Genomic DNA, 12,747 nt, shown 5'->3' with positions numbered 1-12,747 from the left:
GTTCACGCGCTGACGCTTACACACAGGTAGAATTTTACTCGGGTTAACGCGTGTCATTCACGTGTGGTTGTGGACATGCGGATACACGCAGTGCGTAAGGAAGCACTATTCTAAGATAGGTAAGGTGTCAGCGTTAATATTCATGACATCATCCAGCAGCTCCCTCTCTATCTCCCCAGATTTTTGGTGGGCGTTCGCTGTCACTGTTGGGGTTCTCACATTCTATTTTCTTTTCATCAGATATTGGAGCAATTGGAATTTGTTGAATCTGTCTGAGCTATAGCTGAAGGAGTGAAGAGTCTAGAAAAATCATTCTGTAACCTCTACCGTGCGTTATTGCTGATGCACAACACCAGAAACTGATTTCCGAAGCACCCCCCTCCCCCCACCCCCCACCCCCCCGGCCCAGGCCTGAGACATCTCAGTCTATCCATTCATTTACAGACATTGGTCCTTGGAAATAAAAATTTTTAAAAGCCAGTTCTTGTCAACTGGCTGACAATCTTTTGGCCATCACAGGAAAACTCACTGTTCATCTCACTCCCAAAAAAAAGGAAGAAAGAGGACTTCATTGTGTTGACAAGAAGATCTTGCAATGTTCTCAGTTACGTGTAGAAGACAAAGCCAGTATTTTAAGACATCCCATCTCTAATTTGTGTTCCCCACTTCTGATTGTTCCACATTACCTTTTATGTCTGATAGACTTTCCCTTGGAGGGTATGGGGACATTCATTTCCCAATTCAGGCAGTTTTTTGAAACTGCGATTGCTCATTTTCTATTGACCACAGGATTGATCTTGTCCGCTGATGGTTAGTGAGGTGGAGAAGAGGTGTGGTGATTTGAACCCCCAGTGGCACCAGAGTGGGTTTACAGGGGAAGCAACAAGAATAGCTCTAGTCGGGCTGTTTCATTCACTCTTTAGCTGGGAGCCCCATGGAGGACGATTGGCAGCTCTCTGGAACGTGCAGCTTACAGCAGAGTCGCTGACATTAGCTTTCTCTGGGACCTTTGTTGCGGAAACTGGAAGCTTCCTTGCGGGGAGCTGCTAACCCAAAAAAGCAAATTCAGGAGGGAGCCACGGTGGAAGTACTTTAAAGTTTGGAAGATTAGAAAATGTGTTTGCACAATTTTTTTCAATTCGCCATTCACTTCCGAATGTGGTACAGCTTGTTCACAAATGTGTTGAAATTTTCCTTCCTGCAGCACGTTGAGTAACTGTAGATGAGTTTTTATTTTAATAAGTTCTTGTCACGTAGCTTTTTGACAGTGGGCTGTGGGGTAAGTACCTGGTTATCACTTTCCCCGTGTTCTCAGTAAAAACTTGTCAGAACTGTCAAGTCTCGTATGAAGGCAACAGTTGGCTTCCTTGATGCGATACATGGTGACCTAAGACCCGGACTCTTGCATGAGCTGTCCTGTCAAGCTCAGCACTGAATTAGCTCTTGTCTCAACCATTAAGATGTAAAGAAGATAGTCTGCGGTAGATGCCCCTAAAAGTATATACATATTTGGGGTGGATGTGCTTTGTTTTCTGCACAGTAGGTTCATAGCTTCCTTCAATTTCTAATTAAAAGCCACTGTTCTAAGAGACATCATTTCCTCCTGACTGTCTAAACCCTATTTCTGTATTAAACGTGTTAGATCACAGACTCTATTTGCTAATATTATATCACCTTCAGAAAGGCCTTCATTGAGTCAGGTGATTTGCTGTTTTAGCCTAGGCATTTTTTGTGGGCTAACATAAAAAACGCAACAGGCTAAAGACATTGTACATTAATTATGTTACCCCATGTCCCTTATAGAAGAGAGCTACGTGACTCTTAGAGCTATGTGAGCTCTTTTAGTGCCAAGTAAAAACTCGTCTCTCCAGGCAAGCTTGCATGAATACTTTTTATCATGTAATAAGTACCATATTCTTTCATGATATCTTCTTAGATTCAGCTGCCAGGGCACTTAAAAGAATTGCTCAGTCCTCAGAAGTCATGACCAAGGGTATTCACTCTTTTCCCGCTACAGTGTTTCTCAAATTGATTCAGGTTGCAGAGCACTTGGAAGCTGCGTTCCCTCCTTGTGAACACTGAGATATTGATAGTAATATCATACAAAGGATAATTTTTCTAACAGAGAAATAATGGCTCTCTTATCGGTAGGCAGTATACAATCACAACCAGCCCAGGTGCCCTTAAGAAAACCAGCTGTCTGCCTGACCCATCTTCTGAGTTAGTTCTTCCACCGATATATCTGTTTGCTACTCACACGTTCATGTGCGCGTCTACTGACATTTGCTAATGGTCAAGCAGCAGATAGAAGTTACTGGAGTTCCAAAAAATATATGAGCAATAGAGCTTACATTTTTTTTTCTTCTGTAAATTGGGGTCTGCCATCATTCAATTTGAGTGACAGAACACTTGACCAAAGTTCACAGAATGTCCATGCTCCAGAGGAACTGGGCTAGAACCTGACCAAACTGGCTTTTGGTTTTCTTTTGATAGTTTAACTATTCTGTTTCTGTGTTTAACATTTTAAATTGCCATGGACTTTTTTAGAAATGGGTAGGAGAACGCCATGCATTTGTCTTATTGTTTAGAATATCAACCAGAAAAGAAGATTCACGAGAGATCCCATATATTTAAAGATCGAGACAGAGAGACCAGTATATTCTTACAAGTCATAAAATACTTGAAAATTTTTCCATGCATCTGTTCTGTCAATCTTCTAATGGTTACATTCCTTAACACTCACTACGTTAGCTTACGTTACATATCAAGATATTCGAAAAATTAGTGGCCTTAAAGACCAAACTGTTATAGTTGTCAAAGCCCCTCCAGAAACAAGACTTGAAGTGCCTGACCCAATAGAGGTAAGGAGATAATGTCTTTGTTCACCTGCAGAGATCTTTTTGGAATGCCTGAAGTTAAAGAATCATTGACGTGTGGTCGAAGCATGTATCCTCCTTAACACTCAATGGTTCTTTCCCATCCATTTTACTTAAACTGAACTTCAAAAACATTTCAACAGTTCAATACGTATTGAGTGTCCCAAAAGTCTAATTTTAACATCATGGGGCATTGAACTCAGGGTATGGTGCCCTGTCCCTCTGATACTTTTTCTTGCTCATAATTTGGTATCTGGCGGTTCTGATTGATTTGAACCGTTGGGGAATTTTATGCTGATTGCCCTAGATATGATCCCCACTAGAAATAGAGACATAAATGTTTTAGAGTATCTCCCTAACTTTAAAAAAAAAAAGAAAGTATCTCCCTAACTTATCTTAGCACACTTTAAGAATTTATCTTTTGGAACGTGTTTACTTTTAAGAAATCACATACGACTTTGGCTGAATTGGTAGACTAGAATATTATAAGAAAGGAGGGCACATATTTTTGTGATTGGTTTCCGACAATCTTTGCAAATATAGGCCTGGACCATAACTATAAGATAAAGAAATGTAGCAAAAAGGAAATGCATAGGAAATAAAAAGTGAGATTTGCAAGCTCCCATCTAGGGTAGAGTTCTCACCTAAATTATAATAATAGCTCTATGACCCAGATGAAGAAGAATTTTAGATGTTAGTGTGCTGCATTCTCTTACTAAACTCTGCTCCTAGCACTTAAGTATACTATTCATCCAGTGGTTATTAAAGTTCACATAAAAACGCCCCACCATAAGGGATAGCAACATGGAAATACTGTATTTAGAACACTTAAAGGACCTTTTCATAGTTTGCATAGAAGGAATATATTTAAAGAACACAGACCCCTCCTCTCGGGCAGGGGTCAGCAAACTTTTTCTTTAAAGGACCAGAGAGTAAATATTTTTGGCTTTGTGAACCATAAGTCTCTGTTGGGACTACTCAACTACACAACGTTGCCATTAGAGCGTGAGAAGAAAAAAAAAAAAAAAACAGCCAGAGGCAATCTGTAAACAGTGGGAATGGGCATGATTCTATGCCAATAAAACTTTATTTACAAAGCCAGTTGATGGACTGGATTTGGCCCTCGAGCTACTGTTTGCTGGCCCCTCCTCTAGAGGATGACAGTCATCTGTTGATGGGGGGGTGGGGGGGGCGGCTACCAGTGAAGAAACAAAATGAACAATGAAAATTACCCTTCCCATTTCTAGATGAAAATTACTGTAGCTCTCATTTCTCAGTTTGAACTTTTCTCGCCTCTTCTGTTGATAGAGCCTACAAATACATTTGGCAAGTACCCAAGGGCCCATTGAGGTTTATTTGTGTCCAGAAGAGACAGAAACACACAGTCCAATGAAAACAAACAACCAAGACCACAATGGGAATATCCCGAAACCCCCTTCCAAAGGTAAAAATTCCACTCTTGTTATTTGGAAACTATATTAAAAATGAAGGTGACCAGAAGGATCCATTGTGGGAACCACATGCCTAGGCAAGAAACAAAAACTTCTGTTATTAAACGTTATTAAGGTAACTTTTTTTTTTTTAAGGCATTCTGACTAGTTACAGAATAAAATCATGATTTTGAGCCAATGACTTCTCCGCCCACGAATGGAGTCCCTCAGGCTTTTGCTATGGGCAGCAACCGCTTCCCTTAAAATGTTTTGAAAGCCAGCTGAGATGCGGAGTGAAACTGTGAGCTCTCTGGGTGAATCATCAGCTCCACTTGGCCACACACCTCATGATGCTGCAGAGATCATGCTAGCGAAAGGGAGCAAGTTTGGAGCAGAGCCTCTTGTCAAAGAAGTTGTAACTTAATTTCTGCTCCCTTCCCCAACCCCCCAGGGTGATGGGGAAAAGATATGGGAGGAAAAGCCCACGAATATCTAAGTTCTTCCCCCTTTTTTCGGTTTCAGACTGGGGATATGTATTTAATCTTTCCCCCTATTGTCTCCCAATATAGCAGCAAGAATTAGAGCGATTTAGGTGACTCAGGTCTGATTTGTAATACTGAGCACTTATAATCGCCACAGCACCTCAGATGGGAAAATGAAAGATCACTTTTTTCACCGTGGACATTCAAAGCGGACATGTCTTATTACATGCGTTTTTAAGAAGTATCTTTAAAAAGTTGTTCAAGGGTGCCTGGGTGGCTCAGTTGGTTAAGCGACTGCCTTCGGCTCAGGTCATGATCCTGGAGTCCCTGGATCGAGTCCCGCATCGGGCTCCCTGCTCGGCAGGGAGTCTGCTTCTCCCTCTGACCCTCCCCCCTCTCATGTGCTCTCTCTCATTCTCTCTCTCTCAAATAAATAAATAAAAATTAAAAAAATTAAAAAAAATAAAAATAAAAAGTTGTTCAAAAAAGACTAAGTTAAAATCAGTGAGTCCCTACGAGGAAGCCACCTTTTTAGTATGTGTTTTGTTTTGTTTTCCTTAAATATTGACTAGCTGATAGCAGAGAGAAGTGTTTGAACTTGTTAGTCTCTAATCTTTGAAACGATTTGTATTCTTGTTTGCTAACAGTAGGCATCTCAAAAGTTGAGGGAGTTAGACCAGAACAGAGAAAAGCTGCCAGTCACGGTGAACAGTTAGCACAAGACGGGCTGGATCGTAGTGGCATCTGATCGTCCTTAGCAGAGGGTACATGCTTTTATAACAGCAGCGTGCATAGTGTTCCAGCAAGTTGATTTGATTTTTCTCCTAACTTACTTTTCGGTTTCCTCCAATTTTTTTTTTCCCCTTTCAGACTTGGCTTCAACCAACTCAGGACATAGCGATTGTTCGATTTCTATGGCAAACCTTTCTCCTTTGGCCTCCCCAGCGAACCTCTTACAGCAGACTGAGGACCAAATTCCTTCCAACCTAGAAGGACCATTTGTGAACTTACTGCCTCCCCTGCTCCAAGAAGACTATCTCCTAAGTCTTGGGGAGGAAGAAGGCATCAGTGATCTCTTTGATGCTTATGATTTGGAAAAGCTCCCGCTGGTGGAAGACTTCATGTGTAGTTGATTACACTTTGTGTGACCTCCCCTTATAAACCAATATTTTTTTATTATGGAACCAGAACATCTGTCATGCAGTGTTGTCCCTTCCTACCTTCTTCCTCCGAGATAGTATCATGAAGTAAACTACAAACTTCAGAACAAAGCTGACATTTTGATGAATTTTAAAAAAAAAAAATTTTTTTTTTTTTTTTTTTTTTTTTTTGGTCTAAACGCACAGTCGCAGGCTCCCTTGGGAAAGCCCTGCTATGCCCCAGGCTCCAAAATCTCCTGGATGAGTCAGCAAGTGAGAAAATGTGCAATCAGGTGTCTCTCACCCATATTTTTCTTCCCTCCCTCCCGGATTGGCTTGCTGTGCCTGACGGATGGGCTGTAGAATGGGGTCTGGCCACCTGGCCCACTCGAAAACAGCAATCTTCCTTAATAGCATTTCAAGCCGTGCCTTCTCCGCGGAATGCATGTCTTTGGGGTCTGCTCATAGGGATGGAACAGCAGGAACTGTAAACTTGAAGTCATGCAAAAGTATGAAATGGATTTCTTCAGCTTTTCTTAGGAATATTTAAATTACTGTCATAATTCAGTGTAAGCTACAGACCTTGTGTGCCGCTAGGAGGTCAAGAGAACCTGCACAGCCTTTCGGATGAAGAACCTGTTTTCCAATATTTGTTGCAGATACAGAGGAACGGTAGATCTGCCACTTGAAGCTGTTGTGGATTTTCCTGTCTCCATTAACCACTCCCACTCCCTTGCCCCCAATGTATTTGTAAGTTTAAAGTTGATTTGTAGCAAATGCTTACTTAGGAGTTTTCTGTGGATTGTTTTTGCCTTTTTTTTCTTTTAAGCTGCCATTTAAGCATTCCTGTGGCACCCAGCACCATTTCAATTTAATTGTTTACTTTGAAACGGTTTTTGCTAGTTCACATTATTTAAGCAGAGGTAGAGGACCGCTACTGATCAGAGCATCTAAACGTGTGTGATCTAAGGTTTAACAGCCTCTGCAAGAAGCATTGCCCCATCTTGCTTCCTTTCCCAGGGCGGGGAGCTTGGAGCGAGTCAGTCCTGGGGCTCGCTCGCTCGCTCGCTCGCTCGTAGACACGGGTGGCCCATTTGAGAAGAGAACCAGGTCAGATGACATAGCAGTCCCAAGGAGCAGCAGGTGTGGATCCCTCCGTCCTTGGGCTTCCTGGCCCTAGGACTGGGGCAAGGGCTCTCTTACTCTGCACTCAGGGAGACCACTTCTCAGGATGGGGGTCAGATGGAGAGGCCTCTGGGGACAAAGACATCCCCACTGTGTCAGTGGCATTTACTTAAAAGCTGGTGAGAACAGGGTGTTCCCCCCTGCATCGGGGGCTGCCATCATCCTGGCCCAGAACCCATTCCCCTTCCTCCATGAAGGAGTAAGTTGGACCAAGGGAAGTCGTTACGTGGAAGAAGTGATAGAATGCCAGGGCGTGCCCCACTTTACTCTTCAGGAATGGTGTCCCCCAGCTGGAGGCTTCGTGTCAGCTGCAAGTCCTAGCAGTTAGGTCCAAGAATGGCTTTCCCATTGGCCCCGGGGAGAGGTACCCTTCTCCCGTTGGGCATGTGGCACGGTACCTCAGGTCCATTGCTTGGATCCCGAAGACGGCGGGAATGAGGGAGTACGGTTAAAAAACAAAACAAAACGAAAAACAAACCTCCAAACAAAACAGTTAAATTGAAATGCTACGTGCCTGACACAGTAGCACTCGATTTGTGTGTTTAATGGAATCGAAAATATCCCTTAGGAAAAACACAAAACGAAAGCAAACCAAACCACGAGAGCCCCAGCCAGTTGATTCGAGGTAGACTTCCACAATATGCAAAGTGGTGGTAGGGTCAAACCCAATGATACCAGCACTTTAAACTCTTTGTGTGGGTGTGCGTGGGTGTGTGTTTGGGAAGGGAAACAAAGGTGCGCATTATCCTCCTTTTTCTTCTTCGGCCTCCGTCCCCAGCCTCCTCCCTCACACACGCTGGCTTTGGTACAAACAGCAGTGTGGTCTGTGATGAAGCACTGGGGTGGGGGAGGGAGGGGGGAGCTTTGTGTCAAGTGCCTACTGGAAATGCACTGTGGGGTTTTTTCCTGTACGGGAAACCATTTATGCCAAGCTTTTGCCCATTTCCCATATCTGTCTCATCTGGTTGGCTGCCTCTGTTTCCGGCTTTGTCGTGATTCTCTTTATCAGCTGCACAAAGCTGATTTTGTTTCCAAAGTCTAAAGACTGAGCTCTCACCTGGCTAGGTGGTTGTGTGTTCTGTTGGCTTTCTCCTTAAGCCTTTTCATAATGTAATGATGCCGTATTTATTGTTTTGAAAATGAAAGGAATACTAATAAGTCTTAAAAGTTCCTTCATGCATAAGATTTTTCCAGTTAGTGGGCTGAGCTTGGTGTCCCTGAGTTAGCTGTCCATGCTGTGTTCTGCTTGCATCGCCCATTTTTTCTTTCTGACATAGTATCTGGCACACAAAGTGGGTTAATACTACAGTATTTGTGTAACTTTACGTACTAAGTATGCAGGTTTTCTGGTACCATTGAGTTGCTGCTATTAATGCTCACACATGAAATGGCTAAAAGTTACAAGTGTGCGAATTATGACTGCGTGAGCCTTACAAAATAAAAAGTGTATAAAGGGCAACACATGAGCTGTCAAACAGTGTTAGGTGTGTGTTCATATGTACAGATCTGTGCATAGCGATCGTTTTATTTAAGTTGATTGTAGTCTCCTCCACACTTTCATTATCTAGCGATTTTGTACAAGGAAAAAAAATAGCAATTAATTTGTAAACACTGCCAGAATATTTTCTAGCTGGTTTGTAATTTTTTAAGAGTGTTCTATTTTGTTTCTGTTTTTTGTTGTTGTTGTTGTTGTGGTTCTTATTTCCGTTTTTGTTGTTTTTAAGTGTAGATCTGTAAATAAAACCACAGTATTTAAAGCTTTAGCTTTCAGGAAAAAAAGAAAGTAAGAACTCAGACGTGTGCATGACAGCCTGTGTGTGAGAGGGGGGATTTGAAGGAACATGGCTTGCAGAGTGAGTCAGGTGGCAATTGTCAGATTGTGGGAATTTCTTTTCCTACGGGGTACGTGATTTTTGTCAAAAGGAAGCATTTCTCCCAAAATTGGGAGTAGGCAAACTACTAATCGGTTTAGCTTTGTGTTGTATGCTAGTTTAAAAAAAGAAAGTATGTAATATAATGTAAAAAAAAAAAAGCTTTTATGATGGATTTTGTAAATAGATTTGTTACAGGGTAACCTGTTCTCTAGCTGTGATCTTACCACTTCAAATGGGTGTAATTTGAATAAATTTTGTATGGTAAAGGATCAATAAAATGATTTTTTTTAAGAGTTCAGACTTGTAAATGGCTTTCCTTAATAGTATCTTACATTCCTGTATTAGCTTCATTCTTAAAGACGTGCTCTAACGTGGGGAAAAGTGGCCCCAAAGCTGAAGAACATCACATGCCCTGCCCTTCGTGTGGGACTTGAGGAACCCTGGACAGATACTTGTCTAACACCTGCGGTTGTACTCGGCCCTCTGAGAAGCAGAAGAATTTGCCACACCTCTGACCAGCGGCGAAAACCACTTTCAGATACAGAAGGATTTTTACACCACGTGGCAAGTCCAGTTTTGTTTTTCATAACGAGTTATGAAGCCAAAAAAATTTAATTCTCACGATGGGTAATTACCTCCCTTGTCCTGGATTCCATGTTTCTTGTAATGCCACCTCTGAGCAGGTTAGGATTTTTGAATCACCATCTCATACTCTTAACTCTGAGCTCATCATCTAAAATTCCAATACATTATGTGTTGTACATATACACACAATCATTCAATACACAAGGGCATAAAGTACGAAAACAAAGCCATCCCTCGTCCCCCCCAACCTATTCACCCCGAAGAAAACCACTATCCTCATTTTTCTTATGCGTCTACTTCCAGTCCAGTTTTTTCCAGGCATATTACATATGTGTGTGCATGTGCATGTGTATTTTAACATAAATTGTACCATGTAGACTCATCTGCAGCTCTTTTTCTTTCTCATTGTAGGTTTGGACATCTTTCTGTATTTGTACTTAACCATGTTCACTCTCTTCAAAGGCTGCATAGCATTCCAGTGATTAAAAACTTATTTAATAATTTATTTTACCTAGGTAATTTTTTTAAAGATTTTATTTATTTACTTGAGAGAGAGAGAGCCCAAGTAGGGGCGGGGGGAGGGCAGAGACAGAGGCAGACTCCCTTCTGAGCAGGAAGCCCAATGCGGGACTCGATCCCAGGACCCTGAGATCACGACCTGAGCCGAAGGCAGATGCTTAACCAACTTAGCCACGCAGGCACTCCTAGGTAATTTTCTATTTGAGAGATTATTGTTCGTATTGCTATAAAAAATAATATATAAGCTTTATTGAATGCTTATATTATGCCAGATACTATTTCTTTTTAATGTGATAAAATACCAATAACATTAAATTTACCATTAGTGACATTCAGTACATTTACAATCTTGGCAATGACCACCACTATCTAGTTCCAGAACATTTTCATCATCCCAAAAGGAAACCCCATACCCATTACCAAACCCCATACCCCTTCTCCCAACTCCCAGCAACCGTTAATCTGCTTTCTGTCCATATGGATTGGCCTGTTCTGGATATTTCCTATAAATGGAATCATACAATAAATGACCTTTGGTATCTGCCTTTTTTCACTTAGGTCCTCAAGGTTCATCCGTCTTCAAGCATGTTATCAGTACTTCCTTTTTTTACGCTTGAATAATGCCCCACAGTGTGGATAGACCACATTTTGTTTATCCATTCATCAGTTAATGGACATTTGGGTTGTTTCTACCTTTTGGCTATTGGAATGCCAGGTACCATTTTAAGTGCGTCATACGAGTGCTCTATGTTTTCTTGAAGCATACACCACTAGCTAGTATATGTAGCTGTCATTTCTCTACTTCTAGAATGTAAGCTCAGTGAGGAGAGGTACTTCATGGGGCTTGAGCTCACAAACCTGAGATCAAGACCTGAGCTGAAATCAAGAGTCAGATGCTTAATCGACTGAGCCACCCAGGCAACCCTAAATATTGTTTTAGAGATGGGTTGTACTTGACAAAATTTACAAGTCAGTCTCAGCAATATTAAGAGATAGAAAATAATAGGAAAGCTCATTGTACTCACCCATTGAGTGCCCATTAAGAGAAATCATTCATTAATTCATTTAGTCACTGAAGGATACAGCAATTACTATATGCCTGGCACTGTTGTAGTTTCTGGAGTCCAAACAGAAAAAGGCACAGTTCCTATCACCAAGAGGAAGCTTATAGTCTAGTTGGGGGAGAAACAAGTTTTAGCTGGAAGTAAATACTGAGGGCCAGATCTTAAATAAGCAATTTTTCTTTCTGAAGCCATATTTGAAAGACTTGGAAGGACAGATGATTAGAAGCAGAAACAGAAATGGAGGGGGGATGTAGCCTTACTACTAAAGAGCTTTACAAAATGGGAGATTCTGATCTGGGGTAGTGTGGGGGCAATTCCCAGTCCTGGACCTGTGCATCCAGGTGCAGGAGTGGGTGCAGGAGATTGCCCAGGTAAGCATGACTCAAAAGTGAATAAACCAATGGATTCATTTTCTAGGATCTCAGGAACTGGGGAGCCTCCATCTAGACCAGGACAGCAACCCCGATATCATGAAGGAAAACAAGAAGTGTAAATGGTAGGTCATGCATTGTGCTATTTAGTGAGAATTCCCACACTGGCTTTTGAGAATGAATCAGCCAGGAGTCAGTCAGAAGTTAAAAGAAGTAACCTTTGTAGCAGCAAGTTGGGGTGATCCATAGAACTCACAGAGAAGGCTTTCCATGGTGCCCTTAAATCTACGACTTGGAGGTGGAAAGACGAACAGAGCAATTTATTAAGATATTCTAAAATATTTCTAACACTAGAAATTACGAGTATGCTTTTCATGTGTGTGAAGAGCACTATCAAAAAGTTCCTGAGTTCCTGATGCTGAAGTGTCTGAGAAGTGCTATGGGAAACAGAAGGGACAAGGTCCCATGTTCTCAGGAATGTGCCTCAGGAACAACATTGGAAACTCCATTAGTGCTTCTGTTGCGAGCCTTTGGGTCTTGGGTATAGATCATATCACGGAATAGGTAGAAGTAGGAACTAGGGGAAAGAGAGGTTGTGTCTTCTCTTTGCTACCCCACCTCAGGGACTGCCTGCCTACAAGTCAGGAACAGAAACATGGGAAGTGGAACCCAGGGATTTAAGAGAAACAAAGCCAATCATTAATCAAGCCGTGGTGTTTCAACTCAGACAAAGCCACGTCAACTGGTAATGATGATCAAATCACAGAATTCGAGCTGGAAGGCAGCCTCCTAACAAGAAACTGGTTTCATCATGTGACAGTACAGCAATCAATTTTTTTTCATCAGGAAAAAAAAAAAAAGTCTCCAGAATCCTAGTCCAGGGCTCTTTCTGCTATGTCGTAAGGTTTAGTTGCCCCACTCTGGCATGCACATCAGAAACCTTCCAAGTTTTAGCCCTGGAACCATAGGCTTGCTCTCATGGTTAATTCATCATTTTGAATTAACATAGCTTCTGGAAGTTCCTCATCCAGATTGTCCACGAGTGCCGTAATTCCTTCTACTCTTCCACACCACCTTTCAGAGGTGCATGCTTCTAAATAGGATATTCCGTTTCCCCCTTGAAAGACTCAGACAACTCTTCCTGTGCAGACCACTTTGCACCTTCAGAAGGCTTTAGGACTTCTTTTTCTGGAGTGTTTTTCTAAATAATCAAAGTCCGGGG

At 41.9% G+C, this 12,747-nt stretch overlaps 1 protein-coding gene across 4 annotated transcripts in view; it reads left to right on the top strand.

The window, feature by feature from the left end:
* Positions 1-9,501, top strand: part of E2F3 (E2F transcription factor 3) — a 77,191-nt gene extending 67,690 nt beyond the window's left edge. For 3 of the 4 annotated variants that reach the window (XM_064597106.1, XM_064597105.1, XM_064597109.1), the window contains exons 5-7: positions 2,747-2,861; positions 4,185-4,320; positions 5,659-9,501. In XM_064597106.1, coding sequence (XP_064453176.1) covers positions 2,747-2,861; positions 4,185-4,320; positions 5,659-5,921 — 514 coding nt within the window. In that variant the 3' untranslated portion in view covers positions 5,922-9,501. The remainder of the gene's footprint in view (positions 1-2,746; positions 2,862-4,184; positions 4,321-5,658) is intronic. The other variant, XM_064597107.1, reaches the window with a different exon arrangement.
* Positions 9,502-12,747: the final 3,246 nt, after the last annotated feature.

Source organism: Mirounga angustirostris, unplaced genomic scaffold (assembly GCF_029215605.1).
Source record: "Mirounga angustirostris isolate CCGP_5_RB_7025 unplaced genomic scaffold, mMirAng1.0.hap1 SCAF_8, whole genome shotgun sequence".
NCBI classification, from domain to species: domain Eukaryota; kingdom Metazoa; phylum Chordata; class Mammalia; order Carnivora; family Phocidae; genus Mirounga; species Mirounga angustirostris.
Note: the sequence above shows the minus strand (reverse complement) of the source record. Positions and strands in the feature narration are given on the sequence as shown.